This window comes from Brassica napus, chromosome A7 (genome assembly GCF_020379485.1).
Source record: "Brassica napus cultivar Da-Ae chromosome A7, Da-Ae, whole genome shotgun sequence".
Taxonomy (NCBI): Eukaryota; Viridiplantae; Streptophyta; class Magnoliopsida; order Brassicales; family Brassicaceae; genus Brassica; species Brassica napus.
Genome location: NC_063440.1, coordinates 24,874,491 through 24,901,441, shown reverse-complemented (window position 1 = coordinate 24,901,441; position 26,951 = coordinate 24,874,491). Strand labels below are relative to the sequence as shown.

Here is a 26,951-nt window from a genome sequence, read left to right as displayed (position 1 = left end):
CTGGTTATGCCATTGCCATCTATCAGAAACAAAGTTCAGGCAAAGAACTTCAGGAAGTAGAATGAAGGTGACCCTCATGAATCCTTTTTATAGTTAAAACACACATATTCTATATATCATCAGACCGGACACAATATGTTATACACATGGCGACTACTTTTCCTGCCATAAACACAATTTGGACAAGGGTGGGGCTTGCTTGGGTAAGTATTATTCCTATATACCACATGGTGATTTACTTTATCAAGCAGGAGCTTTGTAATTACTTCAAAACTGGTCAGCCAGTTGAGGAAATTTCTGCAGCAGCCAGGTAACTCCTTTTATAGCAGCCTAAACACAAATGCAAAAATGATAGTTAATAAAACCAAATGCATCCAACGCAATCGGAATTAAATAGTAGCTGATGTTACCAGAACTGTGTCTCCAGGTTTGATTGCAGGCTCAACGCAGTCCCTTCCATATCTGCAAACGAAACACCCGGCAAGACAAATTGGCATTAATGTCGGTTTATTGACGTTGCTACAAAGTTGTGTAGAGGAGAGTGTACTTACACAATCTGTCGCTTGCCATCAATAACTTCCAGCTTGTAAAAGCTGCAACCTTTACTAAACGGGAAGTTCTTGCCTTTCCATTCTATTTAAAAACTCCAAGAGTTTATCATTACAACAACATATATAAGCTTTGCGTTTAATGTAACAAAGAAGACTACTAACCTAAATGCCATGAAACTCCAACAGCTGACGTGTCCTCTTTCGAAATGTCATCTATCACGAACTGAAGATCCGTACTTGTTGCTTCGATGAACTTCCCGAAGAACTCTAGAATCGCCTGTGTCAAATGGTGTTAGGTAAAGAAAGCTCTGAGAAGGGTGAAAATTTCATCGGTTTTACCGTTCGGCCAACGAAAGGGGAAGAGAAGACGAGATCCTCGTAGACGCAGTCCTGAGCGATGAGGTCTGTGACTGAGGATAAGTCATGGACGTTGATAGCTGCGTAGAAGCTGGAGACGACCTCATGCGCTGGCGTCGGAGTTGTTTCGAGGACAACGTCGTTGGCTGTCTCCGACGGTGACGTGGCTGCTTTTGCGGCCAGACAATAGGATGCGAACAATTGCTGACGTGTACGAGTGAGGACTGTTGGATTCAGGACTGTGTTTCTGAGGGAGAAGAAAGGAGGAAGAGGGTGGGGAGGGACGAGAGACGGAGGAGAAGCCAGAGAAGGGGCGAGAGATACAGTGAAGCTCATCGTCGTTTGTCTTGGATTTGATTTTTACCGAAGTCCCGAATGGCTTTGATATTTTTAATAGCGGATTATCCACAAACCTCTTTTCATTTTGACAAAATTTGAATTTGATTCATAAACATGAGAGAGGAATAAGTAACATAAAATATTTAGTCCATGATTATTGATTGGTTAGTTGGAATGTAAAAAATGTTTGCATCACTTTTTATATCTCTGTCTTTTGAAAATGTAATTACATGTACATTTTGTGGGATAAAATTATGTGAGATAAATTATTCATAGAGATTTTACAAAAAAAAATTTAAAAATTGTATGAAAAATAAAATTTAAATTTTAAAAAAATTGTATGAGAAAATTTCACTAGTTTCAATTGAATATAGTGAAGTAAAAAAAATTCAAATGTATTATTAACAGAAAATAGTTTAGTTTTTTTTTTATAAATATTATTTTGATTTTTTTTGTGTGTAATATTTTGATGCTAAAAACTATTTTTATACTACTAATTTTCATTTATTAAATAGTGAATGCTATAAATACTAACGACCACAGCTTAAGCAAGTGGCGAGTATCACCATGGAAGTAGTGTCGTCTCTCGGATTCCGTGACCTCCCGTCCCTTACACTAACCTCCAGCCTCAACCACCGTCCTCACCCTTCCTTCAAAGACAGACCCCCAACGAAATCCCCACCCAGAACCAGCCGAACCAGACGCCCTTCAACTCCCCAATCCAAAAAGCCCAAACCTTTCAGGGAGAGAGACGCCTTCCCTTCCTCCCTCCCTCTCCACTCCAAAAACCCACACATCATCCACAGAGCCCTCCAAAACCTCGCTCGCCGCAACAAACTCGAAGACGCTCTCACCATCCTCGACTACCTCGAACAGCGAGGGATCCCCGTAAACGCCACGACTTTCTCCGCGCTTTTAGCCGCCTGTGTTCGCCGGAAGTCGCTGGTTCACGGCAAGCAGGTTCACGTTCATATAAGGATTAACGGGTTGGAGAAAAGCGAGTTCCTTGGGACGAAGCTCGTGCATATGTATACTGCTTGTGGTTCGATTGAGGATGCGCAGAAGGTGTTCGACGAAAGTTCTAGCTCGAATGTTTATTCTTGGAACGCGTTGCTTAGAGGGACGGTTATATCCGGGAAGAGGAGGTATAAGGATGTTGTTTCTACGTTTGCGGAGATGAGAGAGCAAGGGGTTGATTTGAATGTTTATAGTTTGTCTAACGTGTTTAAGAGCTTTGCTGGCGCGTCTGCTTTGAGGCAGGGGTTGAAGACGCATGCTCTTGCGGTTAAGAACGGTTTGTTTAGTAGTGATTTTCTCAAGACTTCGGTTGTTGATATGTATTTTAAGTGTGGTAAAGTAGGGCTTGCGCGTAGAGTGTTTGATGAGATTGAAGAGAGGGATATTGTTGCTTGGGGTGCGATGATTGCTGGATTGGCTCACAACAAAAGGCAGTGGGAAGCGTTGGGGTTGTTTAGGATGATGATAAGTCAAGAAGGGATTTATCCGAACTCTGTTATAATTACAACGATACTTCCTGTTCTTGGGGATGTTAAGGGACTGAAACTGGGCAAGGAGGTCCATGCTCATGTGTTGAAATCGAAGAGTTACGTGGAGCAGCCGTTTGTTCACTCTGGTTTGATTGATTTTTACTGCAAGTGTGGGGACATGGTCTCTGGGAGACGGGTGTTCTATGGCTCTAAAAAGAGGAATGCCATTTCTTGGACTGCGTTGATGTCTGGATACGCAGCCAACGGAAGGTTTGATCAAGCTTTGAGGTCTATTGTCTGGATGCAGCAAGAAGGGTTTAAGCCAGACGTTGTTACAATTGCTACTGTTCTTCCTGTTTGTGCGGAGCTGAGAGCTGTAAAGCAAGGAAAGGAGATTCACTGTTATGCTTTAAAGAAACTCTACTTGCCTAATGTTTCGTTAGTCACTTCCTTGATGGTGATGTACTCGAAGTGTGGTGTTCCAGAGTATCCTGCCAGACTGTTTGACAGGTTGGAGCAAAGGAATGTGAAAGCATGGACGGCTATGATTGACTCCTATGTGGAAACAGGGGATTTAGAAGCAGGGATCGAAGTGTTTAGATCAATGCTTTTGTCAAAACACAGGCCGGATTCTGTTACGATGGGTAGGGTTTTGACTGTTTGCAGCGAGCTCAAAGCATTAAAGCTGGGGAAGGAGATCCATGGACACATCCTGAAGAAAGAGTTCGAGTCGATCCCTTTTGTTTCTGCAAGAATCATCAAGATGTATGGACAATGTGGAGATCTCAAAAGTGCTAATTTCTCCTTTGATGCTGTTGTTGTCAAGGGCTCTTTGACATGGACCGCCATTATAGAAGCCTATGGATGCAATGGACGCCTTCGAGATGCAGTGAACTGCTTTGAGCAAATGAGATCAGAAGGGTTTACTCCCAACGCCTTCACCTTTACAGCAGTTTTATCTATTTGCAGTCAAGCCGGATTTGCTAATGAAGCTTGTCGCTTCTTCCACTTAATGCACCAGACCTACAAATTGCAGCCATCAGAAGATCAGTATTCAATTGTTATAGAACTTCTCAATCGGTTTGGTCGTGTTGAAGAGGCGCAAAGACTTGCGATCATGAGTTCTTCATCATCCCTACAAACCTGACTGAAGAGCAGATATCTACTTTGCTTCTCTTAAGGCATCATGTAAGTTGCACTTCAACGATTTCTTAAAGAGTATAATCTGTTTTTTTTTTTTTTGAAATAGCTTGGAGTTATTGTATGTACTGGTTTTGAAAATGGAAGAACTACTACTTGATCAATTTGTAAAAAAGTCATGCAGTAATGAAATGTAGATTTTCTTTTCATAAGATTAGTTAGAGTAAAAAAATATAGTATAGTTTTCAGGAATCCATACATATACCAAACCAAATCCAGGTTACTAAACTACAATTCATATTGAATTGCATAAGCAAAAGAGGTAATAAACAACTGAAAATAAATAAAAAATAAAAAATTAGTCACACCTCACAATCTTTAACACAGCTTATTAAATAGAAGCTATGTGTCATATTAGTAACAAACTATTTAATTTGAAACTATTGGTGAAGAGGTCCATATCTGGGACCCATCAAGCTCATCTGTTCCTTTTGAAGAATACAAGTGTCCTTCCCTCCATAACTCAGATAAACTTTATTCTTTGCTATAACGTCAGAATCAACAACCCTTGTTCTTGATTCTAGAAACTAAACCCTAATACTTAAGCAGTCTAGGCTAGTAACTTAAGCTGTTATGAACTCAATATTGAGCTGTGAAACTCTTCTGGTTTTAAGCGTCCCAAAGAGAGTCAGTATGGTACGTATCCCAAACATTCATCCCCATATAATTAGCAAACCCCATTGAGTAGTCATCTGTTGAATGCATCAACATGGTAGGAGACCCCAAAGTTGACTCGTTGATCGCTTGAATTTCTCTGGGGGAGAGCCTCACCATCGTTGGACCTCCGTTAGAAGAGCTTGAAGTGTCCACATGCATGTCTGACTCCAGCGGCTCTGTTCTGAGACAGAGTGCTGCCTCATGAGCCGCCATGCGAATGCTGTCGGAGCTCGAGTCTGCAGGACGTGGCAGGCTGCCGACGAGCTCAGGGAAGTTGAGACGAGCCTCTCGTCCCCTGAAATGGAATGCTGCAACGTCATAGGCGGTTGCAGCCATTTCAGGAGTCTCGAAGCTACCTAGCCAGATACGGTTCTTGGTCCCCGGTTGGCGGATTTCAGACACCCATTTGCCCCATTTCCTCTTCCGGACTCCCCTGTAGACAGAGGGCATACCAGCTTGACCATCATATCGTCCATTGTTAATGGAATCACTAAGACCAGACATAACACACACAGAAGCAAGATGTGACTCAAAATGTTTATACCTTTTTTGTAATTTGTCTGCTTGGATTATGATGTTGGAATGTTAACAAAGTTTGCAGTTATATTTATAGGTGTGGATTAGTATCATATCAAAACAGCAGATAAAGCGTGTACATGTTTTATAATAATATCTCAAGGCTTCTGTAAGTGCAGCTTCCAGGAAACTTCAGAGGTGGTGTGTGGGTTTAACAAGTGTTATATCTCAAATGGAGATACTGTAGATTCACTTAGATAGTAATATCATGATTATAATAATGAGAATCTAAAGGGAGGAGTCAGAATCTGGATTGTGTGTTTAATATTGAAAAGAAGTGTAGTGAAGAAAAGGAAGTAGTAGAGAGTGGATGAGTTTGGATTTTTGCTATAGAAGACGCGGTTTTGTTGCATCACCTGTGGACCCTCATGTGATACATTCCATAACTTGTGATGCTAATGGTTGGTGGAGAAAGTGGATTTATCCTCAAACAAATGTCAAAGTTCATTGGTTCATGTACTCTTCCAGGGTCAATTCAACAAGAATAATAAATTCACTGGCAGTGGCAGTTCCCTCTTCTTTTTGTAACAAAATAAATTCCCAAACTCTCTACGGAGTCAATTAAAAAATAAAGAAAAAATTGTTTGTAATCTTTTCTTTTGTAGCACCTGGTTTCCGGGTTTAGCTCAGGTTTTCCGGTTCCATTTTTAAGTTTCATTTATGTATATGCTTGGATTGGTTTCAGTTTATAATACTTTCAGTTCAGATATATTTGATCTCTGTTTAAAAATTATTTCTGATGCAAATTTATTTTGAGTTCGATTAATAAAACTTCAACTTCAAGCATATCCCTTATATACTAAAGCACAAGTCACTCAACAAATAAATTTTTGACATGTGGAAAATATTAAAATAAATATAGAAAAATGCCAAAAAAAAAGAAAAACTGTAAATGCTTAAAAAGAAAAACAGTTTTGTATTTCGTGCCAAAAAAACAGTTTTGTATAGTAACTGATTTTTTTCTATGTAAAATAAAAATGCTAATATTTCTCCCACTACACCCATGATCCCACTATTTTTGAAACTGTGCATTTTTCACTGGATAAAATTAACTCACGATGTCCTAAATCTAAATTCATTTCTTCTTGCCAAATTTACAATTCTTACTAGATCCATACCGAAACAGTTCTGGCCAAACAGTAGCACAAGAATTAATAGTCTTACAAAGATATTTTTTTCAATGAAAAGAGAAAAAAAAAGGGAATATAAACATGTTGTGGATTGATAGGCTTACCATGCAAAGTTGGAAAAACGAAGGTTATAGTCCGGGTTAGTGAAACTAAAAATGTCTATAATCTCCATGCTTAATTTTTTTTTTCATAAACTGAGCTCTCTTCCAACCTATTTATAACTTTTTCTTCTTTTGTTTTGCTATTAGAAAGACAAAAAATCGGGGTTTAAGAAAGACAAGAAAGAAAGACTCTCATATCTAATCTCAGGATGATTATCCTTAGTTTATAGATGCTTTTACAATTTTATAGAATATTATTTTTGTTTGCTTAAGAAATAACCTACACATTCTATTTTTATTTTTCTTATATATTGTTCCTTATCTTTTCTTATATACATGGAGAAGAAATAAAAGATAACAAGTGATACTGACACAATTATTTAGAAAATAAGGTTAATATTTTTACTATTTTTTCAAGATATATGTTTTCTCTGAATTCTTATATCTAATAATTTATTTGCTGGTTTTTAAAAAGAAAATTCAATATTTTACAATTATCTAGCGTCTTTTTTTTTGACTCGATACAATTATCTTGCGTCTATATTGAAAAATGGTAAATATAAACCAAAGTTTTTATTTTGTTTTAAGTTTATCACTGATAAACCTCAAAAATAAAATTTCTTAGGTTTATATTCAAAAATAACATTTAGTTTACCTGTAAACTCTCCATATTATATCTAAAAATTTTTTTTACATATTAGTGCCCGTACGTAGTACGGGAAATAACACTAGTTAATAATATTTCGGGTTCAAATAAATTTTGTTTCTGTTTTTTTTTAAATCAGTTTGTCACCCAAAATTCATTTCAGGTTCCATTAATAATAGTTCAGTTAAGTTTTGTTTCTGTTTAATTGGAAAGAAATAGTAATAATCAATCACATAACTATTTGCTTTACAAGGGAGCGTAGGAGGGAATGGTCTTGGTCTGAAAAGGAGATACGTTTTGTGTCTTTCGGGAAAGACAGCAGATAAAACGTTAAGGTGAAAGGAGACAGAGCAGATGAATTTTCAATAAGGAAAATAAAAGAACTTTATTAACAAAAAAGGTGTGACTTTAGACCACCGACTTCATCTGTGTTTTATTTATCTGATTTGATAAAGGCGGAGTTATAAAAAATACCCTATCAAATCGAAAACAGTTATCCAAATCTGATGGATGTTTTTCCTCTCCCTTTTGCTGTTTGTTTGTTTTCCCTTTGTAGTTTGTAATATGTGGCATCCTCAGCATAAGCACTAAGGATGGGGGTTTACGCGTTGAGGGAAAACAATGTATTACCTGTTAGTAAAAGATTCAATGATGTAAGCTTTGACTCATTACATAACCAGCACATACCTTGATACATTAGAGTAAAATTAATTTGCCACTAACATTTCCTAGAAAGAGAAGGTATGGTTCTCAAACAACGGAAGATGGTGATTGGGCTTCCTAAAGACGACCATGGAGAGAAAGAGAGATGTATACATGAATATGAAGCGGTGGTGAGTTGCAGCTGGATTCCTAATTTAGTAGACTTAATATTAATGGTGAGTTGCAGCTGGACTCCCCTGTCTGCGTGTGCTTAAGTCTTAATCTAATCTAGTAGTTTAATCCAAAACACACAAGTCCTTCGTGGACTTATGATCTCCTTTGACTATTCGTAGTACATACTTGTCTGTCGGCGCGAGGATCGTTTTTTCTTAATCATGTGGGCTTTCTAAGCCCAATAAGTTTCATAAGCCCAATAAGTGTCGACCTGCCTTTGTCGGAAGCCCATTACCATTCCCCGTGAGAAAAGCCAGTGTCCGAACACTCCTTGGTCGCTCCGCGAGGTTACACATTGTACGGTTTGTACTAAATCCGACGGCTAGGTTGATTTTCCGGCGAATTATCCTATCGTAATTATCGAAATGAGCGGCGAGTCAAGCACCGAGTCATTTGAAATCGGGCGGCGAGTCCACTCGCTCAACGATCTGCGGCGAGTGGGCACGGTGAAGTACGTCGGAGGCGTGGAAGGGTACTCAGGGGCCTGGATCGGCGTTGATTGGGATAATGACGGTGACGGGAAGCACGACGGAACTTTTAACGGCGTTTTCTATTTTAACGGCCGTTCACAGACCTCTGCATCCTTTGTTCGATCCGAGAAGCTTAGCCGCGGTATCACGTTGATTCAAGCGTTGGAGCTTAGATACCAAACCACTTCAACTAAAGACGAAGAAGGTAATGCATAGGCTTTATCCCCTCAGTACACATGGTTGGTTCTGATCTAATGTTATCTTTGTTGTTGTTTAGATGAAATGTATGTTTTGTCTGCGAAGAACAAGCGTGTTTCGATTCAGCTTTTGGGAGGGGACAAGATCCAGGATAAGTTAAGTCGCCTTGAGGAGCTTACGAGTGCTTCTCTTCCTTTTCTTGGTGTTGGCTCTCTTGGAGTTTCATCTGACTTGGGATCAGTTCTACCCAGTAAGATTCTTTCTTTCTTTGAGTTAAAATATTCGTGTGTAACGTTACTTATTTCGTTTGCTTCCTCTGTTCTAGATTTGAAGCTGCTGGATTTGACTGGAAACTTGATTTCTGACTGGGAGGTACATGATTGTAACATATCAGCAAAAAGATTATTCCTTTACAGTTTGTGATTTGATATCTTTTGTTTCTGGCTTACAGGAGATCGGTGCTCTTTGTGAGCACTTACCAGCACTTACCACGCTTAATTTGTCTTACAACTCTATGTCAAGTGAAGTTACCTCTCTGCCGCAGTTGAAAAACATCCGTGTTTTGGTTCTGAATAATACTGGTCTGAGCTGGACTCAGGTGATCTATGATTCTTCTCAGATGAACTGATTGATCACCCTCGCCAGTTTTTTTAACCTTTTATGTCTCTTACCATGATGGAGCAGGTTGAAAAACTTAGGCCCTCTTTGCCTGCACTTGAGGAGTTGCATCTGATGGGAAACATGATTTCTTCCATAACGGTAATGTTCTATATTGTAAAACGTCTCTTTGTAGACGATACTTGAATTACATTTTACGTTCAGTTCAGTTTGTAAACTGTGAACTTTTTTTTATGTTGCAGTCAACATCATGCTCAGATGACAAAGCATTTAATTCTCTGCGGCTTCTCAACTTGGAGGATAATTGTATCTCCGAGTGGAGTGAAGTATTAAAGCTATCTAAACTTCCATGGTTAGTAATAAATGTTTTCCCTCCTACTTGTAGTTGATGGATAATACACATTGCATATCCTTGTTTAAAAAATGATCATCGAAAATGTTGTTTCTCAGCTTGGAGAACCTTTACCTGAACAAGAATAAGCTTTCACGCATCTTTAATGACAATGAATCACCAAAGAAAGTCAGCGACCCGTTTCCAAGTCTGCGTTGTCTTCTTCTAGGTAAATCACTTCAAGTGTTATATCCCTCTTCATGAAATTTAGCAATTTGGCTCACCCCATTGCATTTTTATTTGCAGGAGCAAACAACATTGGTGACCTGGCTTCGATAGACGCACTGAATGTGTTTCCTAAGTTGGTGGTATTGATCTTCTGTTTTTTGATAGTCTAATAGATCAAGAATAAGCATTAATTAACTAATCTAATAGGACTTTTAAAATTTCGTATACTTTAACTGAACATGTTTCTTCAAGTAAATAGGATATCAGGCTGTCGGATAACCCAATAACGGATCTTGCAAGAGACGGTGTCCCAAGATATGTTCTCGTTGCACGGTTGACCAAAGTACAAGTGCTGAATGGGAGTGAGGTAGAACAAGTGCCTGAATCATTATTCAAGATACTGTTACCTTTCAATCTTTCACTGCTCTATTAAATCTGAATATATTTGTTTTTTTTTTACAGGTCAGAGCTCGTGAGAAGAAGGAATCAGAGATCCGGTAAATGGCTAACTCTTCTCTTCTTGGTCGATCTTCTTGTTTGATTTTAGCGACAGGAGTATGCTTAATTCTATTTTGGATAATTGTAGGTATGTCCGAATGGTGATGTCAAAGTTCAGTAACAAGCTCGAGGAGATTGAGCTGCTTCACCCTAGGTACTTTTTTCAAAACTATATATCTTCTTTATTCTAATCTTCACAAATAGAATTGTAAAGGGTTTAGATTAATGAAGTTAATATAAGAAAGTCTCCCCTGCTTGTGATTGCTAGGTTTAATGAACTCAAGAAACTACACGGACTTGATGATGAAATGGCATCAGCTGAGAACACCCGCCCAAAGAATATAGCGTCTGGCCTTATCTGTATGTCTTTTATTAAAGGTTTCTCATGCATGGTTCATTGATACTATAGAAAGCTGCTTTGATATAGCTATTACACGTGCAGCTATTACTCTCAAATGCGTTGGTCCATCGATGGGTGAGAAACCTCCACTGACAGACAAGTTACCAAGCAGTATCACGGTTGTTACTTACGTCTTATCTTGAAAATTTTTAGTCTAAACTGTGAAAATTGTCGTTAAATGCTTTCGGTTGGTGTTTATGGGCAGGTTAAGAAGCTAAAGAGTTTATGTGAGAACTTGTTCAAGCTCAGGTCTATCAAGCTAAGGCTATTTCTTCATGAAGAGGTTCGTGAAAAGAACTATGAGTGTGTGTTTGTATCTCTATTACGTTCATCTCAATGAGACAACTCTATATTTCCATTACAGGGCTCGCCGTTTCCTACACCAATCGATGACGAGACATCGAGATTACTTGACGCTGGAATCTACGACGGCTGTACACTTCTTGTCGACGAAGAGAGCTAAGACCATCACAGACACACTTTTGGCAAGTTACTTGAGATCACTGTCCTAATCATTATTTCTAAGTGTTTTTTTTTTCCGACAAAACACAACTGATGAAATATGATGATGCAATGTTTTATATAAATTAAAGTATTGAAACATAATTTTAAGAGAGCTCAACGATCTTGGCTCGTTTTCCACTACTTTCTTCACCTTTAGAGCTCTTCTTGTCATCATCATCTTCATCGCCACTATCACTCTCATCATCGTCGCTATCACTCTCATCATCGCTGCTTCCATTAGCCAAACCATTACCGGCAATAGCTGCTTCAGCAGCCTTGACAGCTTCAGGCGTGTTGAGATCAGCGACACCGAGCATCAAATCCATCTCTATAACTTGAGACTCGTCTCCCGTAAGTGCCTCGAGGTCAAAAGCTTCAGAGTTTCCTTCCTCTGCTTCTTGCTCAAGTTTCTTGTTAGCCTCCGCCATGACTCCAAGAAAGCCTTTGAGTTTGTCGAGAAACTCGCTTTTGGGAACTGGAGCTATCGTTGGCTTCGATGGAGGAGGAGGAGCCTCCTTCTTCTGCTTCTTCTTCTGCTTCTTGGAGATCAAAAGTGCTGAATCGATAGCAGAGGAGGAAGAAGATGATGGATTCTTGTGTTCCAGTTCAAGAAGATCTTTGCTAGTTCCTTTCCTTCCCATGGTTACGAGACTTTGGAGAAAGAAGAGAGCTGTGGGATTGACCTAGAAAAGAGCTCGAGGTCGCCGCTTTTACTGGTAGGGTTTTGGTACAAGCAGTCGCTTTATAGTAAAATTTATAAAAATAATTTATAAAACAAACTTGAGTTTTTGAAATTTCATTCAGACTCTTTTACCTTATTATATTGTTAAACTAGTGGTATTCCGGCGCTACGCGCCGGGTTAGTATATTTTTTCTTAAATAAATTTAAAGTTCATTTATAATCTTAGTAAACAAAATATATTTAAAAATATGAAAATGAAAATATGTTGAAAGAGAATAATATTTTTTCCGATCTATTTGATATTGGTTAGCGACCGTAGTATATTACTTTATTTTAATGTTGTTTAGTTTAAAGTGGAATATCACTAATAGATTTAATAAAAATAGAATAAAAAGTCAATAGTTATAACAAAGTTAATTTTATTGGAATATAAACATTTAGTTGATGTTTTTTCGACCGAAAAAGAAGAAGAAGTAAAGTTGATGTTTTATTTAGACAACATACTTATACTATTAAGTTCATGTGCATAGTATATAAAAGGAACTGCATTTGTTTGTTTTGATTTGTGTGCTTGTGCAGTTGAGGAGAGTGATTTTATGTTTTGTTTGGTAATTGTGTTTACCGTGTTGTATGTTTTTTTTTAATTATGGATTACGTTTGTGCATGTGTAGCGCATCTCCTTTAAAAAAAGCATGTGTAGTGCATCTTTCAACATATGCGCTTCATGCAACAGAACTCCGTAGGGGTAAGCTAACAAACACGTTTTTGATTACGATCTTCAGAATTTGTGAACCTATAGGATCATCAAAAGTATCGCTTTAAATTTTAGTTTAGACTCTTAGATTGCTTTAAAAATGAAGAAGGAGGAGAGTGATTGCGTATGCAATAATATAATTGGATTCTTGAATGTCGCGGTTACAGGTTAAAGCTCATATATCGGATGTATCAAATAGTACAAAAAAAACGGAGAACTCATCAGTGCTTTGAAAACCAGATGAAGTGTGGCGGTATGTGTTATCGTCGGCTATGAATTCTTGATGTCGGTGTAGTATATACCCAAATGAAGTTGTAAATATGAGAAACAGAGTGGTTCTGTAAATAGTTATAGTGTAAGTAGGTGAAAGCATATTAATATGTACGCACACTTGTGCAAGATGATGAAGCAGACAATAAAATGCCATGTAGATATGAAACAAAGTTAGTTTTTCCAGTGTCAGTAATTATTGTTCGTTTGTATTATTTGCTAACTTACAAAAACATGAAAAATTCTCAAGAAAAAGCCTATTAATGATAACAATGGTCAATGATCGTCAATTTGATTCATGATTGACATAGCGAGAAAGATAGAACATACCATTGTGAAAGAAGGCAATCTCTACAAAAAAAGTAAAAACAAATAAATAAAAAGAAAGAAAATATTGCATAATAGAAATTCAAATTAACACAGAGCTTTTTGAAAAACTATCGAGCATCCGGTGACGGTGAGGAACAGGAGAACTGATGGCCTGCAAGATCTGAACAATCTCTGCCATTGTAGGCAAATTTGAAGGAATCTGAGAAGTACAGACAAGAGAAAGTTTCAGAAAAGGCAAAACCTCATCCTCAGAGTATTCTTCCTCCATTATAGGATCAATACACTCCAACACATTCCCTTGTTCTAACAAAACTCGAACATGATCGCTTAGTATCACAAAGCTGTCTTCACCATACTCCATGAGTCTCCGACCAGTCAGGAGTTCGAGTATCAGAACTCCAAACCCGTAAACATCGCATTTCTCGTTGACCCTTTAGTTCTGAAACTCTAGCTCAGGCGCTACGTAACCTAAGCATTCTGAAACCAGTTGGTGTTCATTGTGTTCCCGTCTTGTGTTGTTAGAAGACGAGCTAGGAACTTGTTGTGCAGCTCTAGCGTCCAAATTACACGAGGTTTTTGTGAGCTGTCGTGTCATCGTTTTCATTTCCTCTTTCGTCTTCTTCCACTTCAAGATGATCTTTACAAAATGCTCTTCATCTTCTTAACTTAATTTTCCTCACCACATGTTGCCATCTGTTCTTGAGCTCCTCAATTCGAACTGGTTTAAGGAGATAGTCGCAGGCAACCATCACATACATTAGATCGCTATGCGCAAGTAACAGTGCAAGATATAATTAAAAAGATCAAAACATTATAAAAAGAGATCAAAACATTCTATCTTGGAAACATGAAAATAATCAAACAGAAACTTAATAGGTCATACTAATGACAGTTAAGTCCATTTCAAGATCGCTGATCACGAGATCAAACTTGTTCCTGTTATCCCTCAGCAACTCCAGTGCGGTCTGTGCCTTATTCGCTGTTGTGACTGCACATATATTACCTAAAAGTCTGTCTTTATACAGAGCAAGATAATCAGTCACAAAGGACAAGATAATCATGAATACAATCAAAACTCGGATCATTCCTAAGCAGAACCGTAAATAAATTTCAACCCCATTAAAAATAAGAGCAAATAATTTTTGAAAATGTGAACTTTCTGTGATTTATGATCAAGATAACAAACCATGAGAAGAACAACGAAAGAAGAGGATATTTGAAAATCCTATGTTCTGTTCGTCTTTCTTTCCTCTACATGTCGACTCTTTTTTCATGTCAATATAAAGTAAAAATTTAATCTCATTATAATAAGATACACTACTGATTCTTAACCTGTTTTCTTTGGATCCTTCCCAAGTATTCTTCATTGGCTTATGGATGTCGAGGAAGAAGAAAGACCCGTTAGTACAACACATAAATTCAACTGTCTAAGACTTCAACATAGAGATCATTCATAAATTTATATTTTTTTTTACCTCAAACCAAGCTGAACAGAATAGGTATTCCGTCTTCACTGCCTGAAAACATCAAACAGGAACTATATGATATTATCTCATTCTCATAGAGAACAAACGTTGGCAAGCCCATTAAATGAATAGAAAGGACTTCAGTACGAACACTAATCATTCTTGATCTTAATTCGGTTTCAAAGTCACACATCCATCAACTTTAAGAGTAATAGCTTTTGCAGAATTGTTGGTCACTTGCAACTCCGAAATCAAGCATAAACTAAAGAACCCAAAAAGGACTTGCAACACGTGTATGCCAAAAACATCAATTCAAAGGACACAAACAGAAGAAGGGACATACAACACAAAGCTTCTTAGTGCTCTTCGCATCATATTTCAGACGGACAACTGCGGTGTTTGTACATCGGCAAGGACAGTTTACGACGTCGCCATAGTTGGAGTTGATTCTGAACAAAGATTGGCCTTTCGGATTTCGTTGGATTGTGGCTATTCATCGCTGGAAAGGAACACATTTATAGTCACTACTACAATCGGTTACCTTGGATTTATGAGAGCAAGTGGGGGAAGTGGTACAGACGTGCAGAATTAAAGTATCAGATGAAGGCAATAACAAAATACTGAGGTTTAGATCGGGGATTAGATCGGTCTCCTTGGTCTACGGCGCTTGAGCATCGAAGAAGAGACGAAACAGCTTCAAATGTGAGGACACCTGTCACGAAAAGCCCCACCCTCCATGGTGACGTGGCGCAAGGAGGTGAGAGAAAACTCTGTTTTATTATTATAGATTTGTTTATTTTAATTTTTTTTTGCTATTAAACTAGAGAAATTTTCTACATAGTTCTTTTATTTTTTTTGTCACAATCATAGTTTTAATGAAAAAAAGATGATAAAATTTTTTTTATTAAAAACTAAAAATATATTTATACATAGGATTAACTATTCTAGATTTATAGTTTGAAATTAAAAGGATTAATTTTGAGATTAGGATTTCAAATTTTTTTTAAAAAAAACTATTTTAATATTTTTTTTGAAAACTATTTTCGTGACAAAAATTTTAAAAATACAATTTGAGAGAATTACCAATTAAATTATTTTATATGTGTGAAAATATTTGCTCAAAAAGCGTGAAAATATAACTGTTAAATCAAATTCAACTTTTCGCATGTAAAACAGTCCAATCAGTAATTTTTAATTTAAACATATACTAATTTTCAAAAACAAAGATTGAAATGGTTTAAAAGTTTATAAAACTTTTCTTAGCTCAATTGCATAAGTTGAGAGGGTTGTCTTAACAGTTAGTCAAAACGGGAACGTTGACGGGTCGGACTATTTGGCTTTCCCGGTAGGAACGACTTCGTCGGAGCTCCGATCACCTTCCTCTTCTATTGCTTTACATGAATTTTATCATGTTTCGGTGAAAGAATCTGTGACGTCTGATGATTGCAAGTGTATCTCACATCTCTTTCGGGAGCTTAAAGCGCTTTATCTCTGCTTCACCTTCTCCACTGAATCACGAACTTATTGAAAGACTGCGTACGTTAGTAAGGTCTAACGATCTTCAACGAGCCTTCTCCTTGTTCTATTCTGCGCCGCTCGAGCTTCAGTCCCACCAGGCTTACGGCGCTCTGTTCCAAGCATGTGCAGAGCAACGCAATCTCCGCCACGGCATTGCCTTACACCACCACATGCTCTCGAATCCCTGTTTGTATTCGCAAGACCTTTTCCTCGCGAACCATCTCATCACTATGTACACGAAATGCGGGAAAATGTTATACGCGCGCAAGGTGTTCGATGAAATGCCTGAGAGGAATGTAGTCTCCTGGACTTCGTTGATTACAGGCTATGCAAAGGAAGGGAACGAACAAGAGGGTTTTAGTCTCTTCTCTGCTATGTTAGCCCACTGTTTACCTAACGAGTTTGCGGTGTCAAGCGTGCTGACTTCGTGCCGGTACGAGGCTGGAAAGCAGGTGCACGGACTTGCTCTGAAGCTTGGTTTGCACTGTTCGGTTTATGTGGCGAATGCGCTTATCTCTATGTATGGTAGGTGTCTTGATGGATACGAGGCTTGGACTGTGTTTGAGGCCATGGAGTTTAAGAACTTGGTTGCTTGGAATTCGATGATTGCATCTTTTCAGTGCTGCAATCTCGGGAAAGAGGCTGTTGGTGTTTTTATGCGGATGCGTAGTGATGGAGTGGGGTTTGATCGCGCCACGTTGCTTAATGTATGTTCTTCATTGTACAAATGCTCTGACTTGGTTCCTGATGAGGTTTCCAAGTGTTGCCTTCAGCTGCATTGTTTGAGTGTGAAGTCCGGGTTTGTTACTCAGGCTGAAGTGGCTACTGCGTTGGTTAAAGTTTATTCGGAAGTTTTAGGAGAGTTTAGTGATTGCTACAAGCTTTTTATGGAAATGAGTCATTGTAGAGATATTGTTGCTTGGACTGGGATTATAACGGCGTTTGCAGTGTATGATCCGGAGATGGCTATTCATCTCTTTGGTCAGTTGCGTCAGGAGAAGCTAAGCCCTGACTGGTATACTTTCTCAAGTGTATTAAAAGCTTGTGCGGGACTTGTCACAGCTCGACAAGCTTTGACTATACACGCTCAGGTGATCAAAGGTGGTTTTGGAGCTGATACGGTGCTGAACAACTCGTTAATCCATGCTTATGCCAAGTGTGGCTCTCTTGACTTGTGCAAACGTGTGTTTGATGATATGGATTCGCGGGATGTGGTGTCTTGGAACTCAATGCTCAAAGCTTACTCATTGCACGGCCAAGTAGACTCAATTCTACGGGTCTTTATGCAAATGGACATCAAGCCCGATTCAGCGACTTTCATAGCCCTTCTCTCGGCTTGTAGCCACGCTGGTCGAGTAGAAGAAGGAATGAAAATATTCAGATCCATGTTTGAGACACCTGAAACTCTCCCTCAGCTAAATCACTACGCTTGTGTGATCGACATGCTAGGTCGAGCTGAGCGTTTTACCGAGGCAGAAGAAGTTATCGAGCAGATGCCAATGGTCCCAGATGCAGTAGTTTGGAGTGCGCTACTGGGTTCGTGTAGGAAACATGGTAACACACGTTTAGGTAAGTTAGCGGCAGATAAACTGAAAGAGCTAGAACCAACAAACTCGTTAAGCTACATCCAGCTGTCAAACATATACAGTGCAGAAGGTAGCTTTAACGAAGCCAGTAAAAGCAGGAAGGAGATGGAGACGTGGAGAGTTAGGAAAGAACCAGGCTTGAGCTGGACTGAGATAGGAAACAAAGTTCACGAATTCGCATCGGGAGGACGGCGCCGTGCAGACAGGGAAGCCATATACAAGGAACTCGAGAGACTGATTGGTCGGTTAAAGGAGATGGGTTATGTTCCAGAGATGAGGTCAGCTTTGCAAGATATAGAAGAGGAAGAACAGAAGGAAGAGCATTTGTTGCATCACAGCGAGAAACTGGCGTTAGCGTTTGCAGTGATGGAGGGACGAAGAAGATCACATGATGGTGGTGTTGCTTTGAATTTGATACAGATAATGAAGAACATAAGGATATGTATTGATTGCCATAACTTCATGAAGCTGGCCTCTAAGCTTTTGGGGAAAGAGATTCTTGTCAGAGACTCGAATCGCTTTCACCATTTTAAAGATTCTTCCTGCTCTTGTAACGACTACTGGTAACCGCCGACAGTGAGGCGTAATGTTACTTCCATCTCAAGACAAGGACAAGGACTGGTTTGGAAGTACAATAAAATTATTTTTTAAAGAATTTTAAAAGACTGTTAGGTGTGGTGCAATTAAGGAAAATAGAAAAGAAAAATCAAACAGACAAGTTGTCAAGAGAGGTGGGAAGGAAGAAGACCATCTGATCTTCGATCCGCTATCGTCTTCCTCCTCGATCCCATTTAGATACGTATTCTTACTTCTGCTTTGTTCGTAGATCTCTTGTCGGATCACCATTTTTTAACATTGTCGGAATCTGACCGAAATGTCTATAAACATGAAAACGTTTACTCAAGCTCTGGCCAGAACAGCGGCTGTGATCGAGAAGACGGTGCAAACCACAGTACAAGAAGTCACGGGACCGAAGCCTCTTCAGGACTACGAGCTTCTCGATCAGATCGGTTCCGCTGGTCCTGGCCTCGCTTGGAAGCTCTACGCAGCCAAAGCGCGTGACGCCACGCGTTCTCAGCAGTACCCGACAGTATGCGTCTGGATGCTTGACAAGCGTGCTTTGTCGGAGGCTCGTGTCCGAGCTGGGCTGTCTAAGGCGGCTGAAGACGCGTTTCTTGATCTGATTCGAGCTGATGCAGGGAAGCTGGTGAGGTTGAGGCATCCCGGTGTGGTCCACGTGGTGCAGGCGCTTGATGAGAATAAGAATGCTATGGCTTTGGTTACGGAACCTCTCGTTGCCTCTGTGGCTAATGCGCTTGGGAATGTGGAGAATGTGGCTAATGTGCCGAAAGATCTGAAGTCAATGGTAAGCTTTTTGTGCTCTGTTAGCTTCATGTATCCGTTTTATCATGTTGCTTACTGTCATTGCAACTTAATTTGAGGTCAACCTTGGCTTGGAGACAACTGCTGTAATGAGAGAATGAGTGATTGGTTATTGTTTGCTATAATTGTGTAGGAGATGAGCTTGTTAGAGGTGAAGCATGGTCTGCTCCAGATTTCCGAGACACTGAACTTTCTACACAATAACGCCCAGCTCATCCATCGAGCCATATCTCCCGAGGTTACTTTTTTTTTCTTAAAGGCATGCTTGTTTGTTTTCTTATAAGTTGTATGTTTATGGTTAATTAACATGTGGAATTGTATTGTAACATCCTTGCAGAATGTTCTTATTACTTCAGCTGGTTCTTGGAAGCTTGCCGGATTTGGTTTTGCTATTTCAGCAGCACAGGCTGGGAATTTGGATAACAAGCAATCATTCCACTATTCTGTGAGTTTAAACTTTGACAATGTTACTAGACTGCTGTGCATCTATTTTGTTGTATTCAACTGGACACGTTAGATAACTTTTATATGTATGATGACTGTTGTCTTTTGATATGGAACGTGCAGGAATATGACGTCGAGGATTCGATGCTGCCAGTTCAGCCATCCCTAAATTACACTGCACCGGAACTGGTGCGCAGCAAAAGTCCTTCAGCTGGAGCTTCGTCGGACATTTTTAGTTTTGGATGCCTTGCCTATCATTTAGTTGCTCGGAAACCGTTGTTAGACTGCAATAACAATGTCAAGATGGTAACTCTAAACCCTTATTTTTGATCTTCAGATATAAGCTCTCATTTGTCGTGTATCATGCATGCTATATGTCTTTGGAGTACTTTCGGGTATCTTGTATAATTGAAATGTTTCTTTAGATCTACGGTTGGTGATGGTTATCTTGAAATTTGTTGCAGTACCTGAACACGTTGAACTATATAACAAATGAATCTTTCTCATCTATACCCTCGGATTTGGTATCTGATTTGCAAAGGATGCTATCAATGAACGAGACCTACAGACCAACAGCATTAGATTTCACAGGTAAGAGGACATATAATTTTGATGAGGTTTCCTGATTTATTGCAAACATTTTTGTCTTAAACCCTTATTCGACAGGATCTAGTTTTTTTCGAAGCGACGCTAGGTTACGTGCTCTCCGTTTTCTTGATCATATGCTTGTACGTATATAAACTTCGAATCTTTTTTCATACAGGCTGTGCGTTGGTGATGGAAAATGTATTTCCACATCTGATAACGTTTTCGGACATTTTCGTCTTTACTGCAGGAAAGAGATAATATGCAGAAGTCTGAGTTCTTAAAAGCATTATCAGATATGTGGAAAGATTTTGATTCCCGTGTATTACGGTATAAGGTAATCACTATAATGACTTGTTTTTGACTTGATAGAATAATATTTGATGATCAAGTGATTTGTCTTGCATCAACTAAGCGAACCAGATTTTATCATGTAGGTGCTTCCACCTCTTTGTGCAGAACTTAGGAATTTGGTTTTGCAACCAATCATCTTGCCAATGGTTTTAACTATAGCACAGTCTCAGGTAATTTTAAATTCGGTGAATCAGAATCCCTTGGGTTTCTTCACTTGATTGTTGTTGATTTATAGGTTTTACTTCTCACATACTTTTATACGATCAATGGTTCTCCCTCAATTACTTTTAGTTGTAATAAATGGTGTTTGTTGTTAGATATTTCTCAACGTGTCACTCTGTTCAAAACTTTGAACTTTCTTTAGCGATGGTCTTTGATCAATAATAGAGTGTCAACAGTGGTGTTTGACTAAATGCTTAATTGTTGCAATCTGAAAATGACGTTTGCAGGATAGGAATGACTTTGAGTTAATAACTCTACCGGCTCTTGTTCCTGTTCTGAGTACTGCTTCTGGAGATACATTACTCTTGCTTGTAAAGCATGCAGAGCTTATTATTAACAAGGTAAAGTTGATCAATGTGTATACATTACTGCATTATGTTTTTCTTACCCTGCACATATTTAATTCTGCTTAAGGGCTACTCTAGTCAGACACATCTATTTCTGACTTGTCTCTTACCTATCGTAGTCTGGTTGAAAGCTTTCATATTGTTGTTCGTCTGGCTTCTCTTTGTTTCTGAATACAAGTTTTATTAATTGAAATCACTATCCCTTCTTTTATATAGCTACAGGGTGAGATCCTTACTTGGCTTATATTTTTCTTCAACTTTTCAGACTGATAGCGAGCACCTTGTATCGCATGTCCTCCCTTTGCTTCTCCGAGCCTACAATGATAATGATGTACGCATACAGGAGGAAGTTCTTAAGAGATCAACATCTGTCGCTAAACAACTCGATGGTCAGGTGATGCTTAATGCTTTGTTCTTATGTTTAATTAGAAGAATATTTTTATCCAAAATGGTGAATTTAATTGTGACTTGTGGCCTGCACAGTAGTGTCGCACACATTTAGTCTCTGTGGTTGGTTGGGCAGAGTAGTGTCACTCAACATTAGATGAGTTCTTTTAGTTAATATTTTCTTTTTCCTTCTTGTTTTGCAGGTTGTGAAGGAAGCAATTTTGCCTCGCGTACATGGCTTGGCTCTCAAAACAACAGTTGCTGCGGTATGTTATGACTTGTTGATTATCTAAGCCTGATTTTCTTTTAATATCATCAATAGCCGTAAAATAAAGAGAAAGCCGATTTACAGATTCCATCATCTTATGAAATTACTCCCGTCTTTTTATCAAAATTTTGATTGAATATACTTGGTGTTCAGGTCAGAGTAAATGCTTTGCTCTGCCTAGCAGAGCTGGTTCAAACGCTTGATAGACCCGCTGTCATTGAAATTCTGCAAACAGTTCAGCGTTGTACTGCTGTTGATCGTTCTGCACCTACCCTTATGTGTACCCTTGCCATCGCAAACGCAATTCTCAAACAGGTAGGAAACTGGCTCAAATTCACCTTCATATTTGAGATTTGAACCTCTTTGACTTCCCTTTTCTCTATCCTCGGTAGCATCACTCTTTCTCTGTTATTGTTCTGTAGTATGGAGTTGAATTTACAGCGGAGCATGTTCTTGCTCTGATGATGCCGCTTCTCACTGCCCAACAACTTAACGTCCAGCAGTTTGCCAAATATATGCTATTTGTCAAAGATATTCTCAGGTATCCAGTACTTTAGGAATAGTGTTTTCATTTCCTTACAACTGCATAGTGTTGTTGTCTTACTATGATCTCTGCCTGTGTTTCTTGCAACAGAAAAATAGAGGAAAAGAGAGGAGTTACAGTGAATGATTCTGGAATCCCAGAGGCGAAATCTCATTCTGCTGCCAATGGAGTCCAGTTTCAGTCGTCGAACCAAACGCCTGAGAAGGTTGCTTCTGCAGCAAAGAGCAGTCCAGCTTGGGATGAAGATTGGGGTTCTCCGAGTAAAGATTCTTCTGTGAGAAATCATGCGTCTTCTCATCAAGTCACAAACGATCAGCTTAACAAATCCTCAAACCAGTCACAGCCTTTGCCAAACAAGTCAACAGCGCCAACCACATGCTCTCCTGTGGACATTGAGTGGCCTCCAAGACAATCGTCAAGCCTCACTGCTCCAGTTATAGCTGATGAGACACAGATAAACACAGGAACATCATCTACTCCGGGTTTTGATGAACTAGATCCTTTTGCTAATTGGCCTCCACGTCCCAACAACGGCACTTCTGTTGCTTCTACTGGTCTCAACAATGGCACCGCATCTGGTTTTGGCAACAATTTAACAGGCGGCACTCCATTCCAGACAGCTAACAATGACAACTGGGTATTCAGCAATGCCTCCTTGTCTTCGCTGCAACCACCCCAGCAAAGACAGGGCCAAGGAGTGTCATCTTTCTCCAGCGGTTCTAACAATAACCAGAAGCCAGCAGACATCAGCTCTATATTCAGTTCAAGCAAAACCGGTCAACCTGCAATGAAACTCGCGCCACCGCCTTCAACAACAATGGGAAGAGGTAGAGGTGGCACCTCAAAGCCCAATGGTTCACAAACATCTTTATTAGATTTATTATGACTAAAGGCTCCCGAGGTTGGTGTTTGGTCGTGCAGTGAAGAGAAGCTTATACACATGGAGAGTGCGCGATGTAAGCATCTTCTTGGATTAGTTCTGTTCACAAATAAACCTTACTACAGCTTCATGGTTTTCAGGTTGTTTCCGTCTCTCTCAAATTGTGTAAATTTTGTTCTGTTTGGTTTCTTGCTCTCACCGTTGCTTCTTTGGTCATTCAGCTTCTACGCTATTTTCATCTATACGGGTTTTGTTGACTATAAAATTGAGTCATCTTTCAAATGGTTTTTGTTTTTGGCAGTTGCAAGATCCGTCATAAATATAAAGTTGAGTGTGGGAGTCAGTCTCTCCACTTGTCTTTTAGAAATAAAATTGCATTAGTAACAAACATGTGATCCTAAAAGTTGATAATATATGTCAATAGGAAGTTCTATATTTAAGAGATTGTAAGACTTTTTCGCCGGACTGCGACAAGTTGAAGATTCGAGTAGGAGAAAGTTCATGAGTACATTATCAAACCAAGATATATCAAATACCACAAAAACATTTATTACAAAACCATTGCAGATAAAATTACAAACAAACACAAACAACTGAAGAAGACTTTTGGAGGACACACCTATAAAGTTCGTTACAAACACCAAGATGTTGGACGACATATTCCTTAGAAATGCTTATTAGAGGGACTGCAAGAGATGGACTTAACGAGCACTTGTGATGACTCTCATTTTTCTTCGACCAAACCTTTCTGTAAACCATTCTTGATTGTGTGAAGTGAAGATATGTCCCATAACCAATCCACAGAGTAAACCAGGTCCAACGGCTATTGCAGCTGCAATCCAGCTGAACATTTTTTCCTCTGCCTCTGACAATTCCGCGGATTGATGTGATGTAGGACTACTGGGGACATGGCTTTCTTGACAGATTTCTTCGAGGCCGTAGAGTCCAGGGTTATCCAAGAAAGAAGAACAGTTCTGTATTTGAAATTGTGTGCCTCGTGGAACTGGACCTTGGAGAAAGTTATGGGAGAAGTTCATGTATGATAGAAATGAGAGCTTACCAAGATCTTGAGGGATTTGACCTGACAGCTTATTACTGGAGAGGTCCAATGTCTCAAGATTTGACAGATTTGCCAAGGCTTGCGGGATATCGCTTGTGAATGCATTCCCTGACAAGTTAAGAAGACGCAATCCCTTCAATAAGCCAATTGAATCAGGTATTTTACCATAGATTCTGTTTCCGGATAAATCAATGGCAATGAAGTCTTGTTGAATCCGCTCAAACCTCGTTTCCACTCCTTTATTCACCATTTCCATAGACTGATAGATAGAAGAAACATTCGTAAGATTTTCCATGTACTCCTTCCGACCTTGTTCAGTTGAGGTCATTCCACTCCAATTTAAAAAATAATAGTGTGGAAGAGTTCCAGTGAAATCATTGTTTGATATATCGATAACTCTCAAACTCTGAAACCCAATATACATGTGGTCATGATACAACGGCCCGTAGAACTCGTTAGATCTGAGGATGAGAACTTGTAATGATGGTAGAGATCCCAACCACGATGGAAACTTGTCCTTGATTCCGTTGTCTTCCATGTTCACAAATCGCAGAGATTTGCAATTGATCAATGACTTTGGAAACCTTCCTTCTAGATTGTTGTGACTAACGTCCAATGATTCTAACGTGGTAGCATTGACAAATATATTTGGAATAGTTCCATTGAATTTGTTGTTCTCCAGAAGTAGGTCTCTTAAAGAAACATTAATGAGGTTCCTTAAACATTGAGGAATCGAGCCGCTGAAGAAATTTTTGGACAAATCTAAATAGATTAACCGTTTAAGATCGCAGATCCAATGGGGAAATGATCCTCGGAAATAATTCGAGCTTAGATTCATAAGCATCAGCGTCCTCAATCTCCATAAGCAACTTGGTATTTTACCTTCCAAATTGTTACTGGAAAGACCAAGAGAAGACAGGTTGATTAACTTTGATATAGAACAAGGGATTGCCCCACTGAAATTATTGTGGCTAAGACGTAAATCATCAAGGTCGAGAAATTTAGATATGGATTCCGGGATCAGGCCAGTGAATGTGTTATGAGAAAGGTCTAGAGAACGAAGCTCAGATGATAATGAAGATGTATTCTTCACAAACTGTATAGATCCCGTGAAATGGTTTTTTCCCAAATCAACCCATTGCAACGAGGGAATCGAGAACAAAGAATTAGGGAAAGGCCCATGAAACGAGTTTTCACCAATATCAAACGTCTCCAAGTTGTGGAATCCACTCATGTTAGATGGAAGCGTGGAAGTGAAGTTATTCAAGCCGATGTCAAAATCGGAAAGCTTCGTTAAGTTGGTGACTGAAATAGGAATTTTACCACATAACTTGTTATTGCTCAGCCAAATCAATCTTAGTTCTTTGAGGTTTCCGATGGAAGTTGGAATTTGACCTTCCAATTGATTCTTCGCAAGTTCAAGATATAATAGAAGAGAAAGGTTTCCTAGTACAGAAGGAATCTCTCCTCTGAGACGATTATACCCAAGGTTAAGATATCTTAGTTGGTTTAGATTGCCGATTGAAATCGGAATCTCACCTACCAATTGATTACCATAAAGGTCAACTTGAGTGAGACGAGAAAGGTTTCCTAGTGAAGAAGGAATCTCTCCTTGGAGATTGCAATCAATAAGGATTAAATCACGAAGATATTGGAGTTTGAAGAGGCTACTGTTTGGTTTTATAGAGCCGTTGAGATATTTAAAAGAAAGGTCGAGTGATATAACCTGGCCAGATTTATTATGGCACTCGACTACCCCCCAAAAACAACAATCGCTGCTTTTGTTCCACGAACTTGGAAAAGACTCAGCGGCAGGAAACTCATGCATGAATTCCAAAAGAGCATCCCTCTGGTCGTGGCGACATAAGTGGAGCCTAGGAGAAGCAAGAGTACTGTGGATTAGGAATGAGAAATAGATGGTAATAATACTAGAAAGGCAATAACAATGGTTTCGAATCATCATCTCTCTTTTTGAGTTTGGTGGTGTTAAAGTAGTTGAGTTATGCTGTTGTATGCTTCACTGCTGCTCTAATTCTCTTATAGAAGGAAGTTATAACGTAGTGACTTGGTTAGTCTTGCGTCAACTCGTAGTTGATTGGCCAAGTCTTCGTCAATGAATACTGGCTCGTCTCTTTCTCCATCAACCCAAATATCACTTAACGTTTTATTTAAGTTCTGTACATTTTTTTTTCTTTTTTCTAAATTCATTGAAAACACATTCTAAAGATTCATGCATTCATTAAAGATTTCATCAATTCCTCAAAAACCCATTCTAAAGATTCATGTATATGTTTTGTTAAACCCGAAACACATGTTTCGAGGAGTTATGAGCAATGAATCCCTTCTAAATATACTTTAACTATAGTCTAGCGTCTAGACATCATGCTATTAGTGATGAGCCTAACTCACACCCAAGAACTAGCTCTAGAGTGGAGGATTGCCCAAACACATATATATTGCCAAAGGAAATTAATCCCACACGATGTAGGACATGGGACATCTAATAGCTCCTCTCGAGATGTGGGTGGGAAACGGTCCATCGGAAACAGCCTAAGCCCAACATCTCGGACATACCACAGCAAGATGGGCCATTTTTATAGGCTACATAAGTAGACAACTATTTATATGGAAAATCATCTGCTGGACTTTCATCATGGGCTCTGATACCATATTAGTGATATGCCTAACTCACACCTAGGGATGT

The 26,951-nt window shown here is 39.1% G+C and overlaps 8 protein-coding genes across 11 annotated transcripts; 4 read left to right on the top strand and 4 right to left on the bottom strand.

Annotated features, from left to right (window-relative positions):
- Positions 1 to 57: 57 nt before the first annotated feature.
- LOC106354156 lies at positions 58 to 1,352 on the bottom strand. Its single transcript, XM_013794035.2, has 5 exons — positions 891 to 1,352; positions 714 to 828; positions 552 to 633; positions 411 to 462; positions 58 to 330 (listed from the first exon to the last, which is right to left on the bottom strand). The coding sequence occupies exons 1-5, from the start codon at positions 1,242 to 1,244 to the stop codon at positions 268 to 270; spliced, it is 666 nt and encodes a 221-aa protein (XP_013649489.1). The 5' UTR covers positions 1,245 to 1,352; the 3' UTR covers positions 58 to 267.
- Positions 1,353 to 1,755: 403 nt separating this feature from the next.
- Positions 1,756 to 4,086, top strand: LOC106354149 (pentatricopeptide repeat-containing protein At1g71460, chloroplastic). Its single transcript, XM_013794023.3, has one exon. The coding sequence runs from the start codon at positions 1,815 to 1,817 to the stop codon at positions 3,879 to 3,881; it is 2,067 nt and encodes a 688-aa protein (XP_013649477.1). The 5' UTR covers positions 1,756 to 1,814; the 3' UTR covers positions 3,882 to 4,086.
- LOC106354158 (ethylene-responsive transcription factor ERF021-like) lies at positions 4,062 to 6,386 on the bottom strand. Its single transcript, XM_013794037.3, has one exon. The coding sequence runs from the start codon at positions 5,093 to 5,095 to the stop codon at positions 4,544 to 4,546; it is 552 nt and encodes a 183-aa protein (XP_013649491.1). The 5' UTR covers positions 5,096 to 6,386; the 3' UTR covers positions 4,062 to 4,543.
- A 1,784-nt stretch (positions 6,387 to 8,170) lies between these two features.
- Positions 8,171 to 11,308, top strand: LOC106354151 (tubulin-folding cofactor E-like). The gene is made up of 15 exons (XM_013794026.3): positions 8,171 to 8,595; positions 8,668 to 8,838; positions 8,914 to 8,960; positions 9,040 to 9,186; positions 9,273 to 9,347; positions 9,449 to 9,558; positions 9,657 to 9,766; positions 9,844 to 9,905; positions 10,025 to 10,132; positions 10,228 to 10,262; positions 10,352 to 10,417; positions 10,532 to 10,623; positions 10,706 to 10,782; positions 10,869 to 10,946; positions 11,028 to 11,308. The coding sequence occupies exons 1-15, from the start codon at positions 8,286 to 8,288 to the stop codon at positions 11,124 to 11,126; spliced, it is 1,587 nt and encodes a 528-aa protein (XP_013649480.1). The 5' UTR covers positions 8,171 to 8,285; the 3' UTR covers positions 11,127 to 11,308.
- On the bottom strand, positions 11,220 to 11,905 carry LOC106354159 (NOP protein chaperone 1-like). The gene has a single exon (XM_013794038.3). The coding sequence runs from the start codon at positions 11,806 to 11,808 to the stop codon at positions 11,272 to 11,274; it is 537 nt and encodes a 178-aa protein (XP_013649492.1). The 5' UTR covers positions 11,809 to 11,905; the 3' UTR covers positions 11,220 to 11,271.
- A 4,189-nt stretch (positions 11,906 to 16,094) lies between these two features.
- On the top strand, positions 16,095 to 23,748 carry LOC106396777 (SCY1-like protein 2 A). 4 transcript variants are annotated; one of them, XM_022700857.2, is made up of 16 exons: positions 16,095 to 19,139; positions 19,290 to 19,394; positions 19,494 to 19,601; positions 19,724 to 19,906; positions 20,065 to 20,191; positions 20,267 to 20,328; positions 20,436 to 20,522; positions 20,623 to 20,709; positions 20,989 to 21,102; positions 21,374 to 21,502; positions 21,699 to 21,761; positions 21,917 to 22,078; positions 22,186 to 22,304; positions 22,398 to 23,134; positions 23,229 to 23,327; positions 23,489 to 23,748. In XM_022700857.2, the coding sequence occupies exons 1-15, from the start codon at positions 18,648 to 18,650 to the stop codon at positions 23,282 to 23,284; spliced, it is 2,631 nt and encodes an 876-aa protein (XP_022556578.1). In that variant the 5' UTR covers positions 16,095 to 18,647; the 3' UTR covers positions 23,285 to 23,327; positions 23,489 to 23,748. The 4 variants fall into 4 exon arrangements, 3 of the variants coding, with proteins under 3 accessions (XP_022556578.1, XP_013692714.1, XP_013692713.1); XR_002657753.2 differs by having other exon boundaries at positions 22,398 to 23,327; XM_013837260.3 differs by lacking the exon at positions 23,489 to 23,748 and having other exon boundaries at positions 23,229 to 23,480.
- Positions 16,109 to 18,444, top strand: LOC106354148 (pentatricopeptide repeat-containing protein At1g71420-like). The gene has a single exon (XM_013794022.3). The coding sequence runs from the start codon at positions 16,109 to 16,111 to the stop codon at positions 18,338 to 18,340; it is 2,232 nt and encodes a 743-aa protein (XP_013649476.1). The 3' UTR covers positions 18,341 to 18,444.
- On the bottom strand, positions 23,698 to 26,557 carry LOC106354146 (receptor-like protein 11). The gene has a single exon (XM_013794020.3). The coding sequence runs from the start codon at positions 26,208 to 26,210 to the stop codon at positions 23,889 to 23,891; it is 2,322 nt and encodes a 773-aa protein (XP_013649474.1). The 5' UTR covers positions 26,211 to 26,557; the 3' UTR covers positions 23,698 to 23,888.
- Between the last annotated feature and the right edge of the window lie 394 nt (positions 26,558 to 26,951).

What these genes read in the sequence shown, in the direction of transcription:
- LOC106354156 (XM_013794035.2), bottom strand. Translation starts at nt 1,244, where the DNA reads ATGAGCTTCACTGTATCTCTCGCCCCTTCTCTGGCTTCTCCTCCGTCT. An exon ending in TGGAGTTTCATGGCATTTAG is followed by an intron (nt 634 to 713) that starts GTTAGTAGTCTT and finishes GTTTTTAAATAG; the next exon opens with AATGGAAAGGCAAGAACTTC. An exon ending in AACCTGGAGACACAGTTCTG is followed by an intron (nt 331 to 410) that starts GTAACATCAGCT and finishes ATTTGTGTTTAG; the next exon opens with GCTGCTATAAAAGGAGTTAC.
- LOC106354149 (XM_013794023.3), top strand. Translation starts at nt 1,815, where the DNA reads ATGGAAGTAGTGTCGTCTCTCGGATTCCGTGACCTCCCGTCCCTTACA.
- LOC106354158 (XM_013794037.3), bottom strand. Translation starts at nt 5,095, where the DNA reads ATGTCTGGTCTTAGTGATTCCATTAACAATGGACGATATGATGGTCAA.
- LOC106354151 (XM_013794026.3), top strand. Translation starts at nt 8,286, where the DNA reads ATGAGCGGCGAGTCAAGCACCGAGTCATTTGAAATCGGGCGGCGAGTC. An exon ending in ACATGATTTCTTCCATAACG is followed by an intron (nt 9,348 to 9,448) that starts GTAATGTTCTAT and finishes TTTATGTTGCAG; the next exon opens with TCAACATCATGCTCAGATGA. An exon ending in AAGCTATCTAAACTTCCATG is followed by an intron (nt 9,559 to 9,656) that starts GTTAGTAATAAA and finishes GTTGTTTCTCAG; the next exon opens with CTTGGAGAACCTTTACCTGA.
- LOC106354159 (XM_013794038.3), bottom strand. Translation starts at nt 11,808, where the DNA reads ATGGGAAGGAAAGGAACTAGCAAAGATCTTCTTGAACTGGAACACAAG.
- LOC106354148 (XM_013794022.3), top strand. Translation starts at nt 16,109, where the DNA reads ATGATTGCAAGTGTATCTCACATCTCTTTCGGGAGCTTAAAGCGCTTT.
- LOC106396777 (XM_013837259.3), top strand. Translation starts at nt 18,648, where the DNA reads ATGTCTATAAACATGAAAACGTTTACTCAAGCTCTGGCCAGAACAGCG. An exon ending in GTTTTCTTGATCATATGCTT is followed by an intron (nt 20,329 to 20,435) that starts GTACGTATATAA and finishes TCTTTACTGCAG; the next exon opens with GAAAGAGATAATATGCAGAA. An exon ending in CAAACGCAATTCTCAAACAG is followed by an intron (nt 22,079 to 22,185) that starts GTAGGAAACTGG and finishes ATTGTTCTGTAG; the next exon opens with TATGGAGTTGAATTTACAGC.
- LOC106354146 (XM_013794020.3), bottom strand. Translation starts at nt 26,210, where the DNA reads ATGATGATTCGAAACCATTGTTATTGCCTTTCTAGTATTATTACCATC.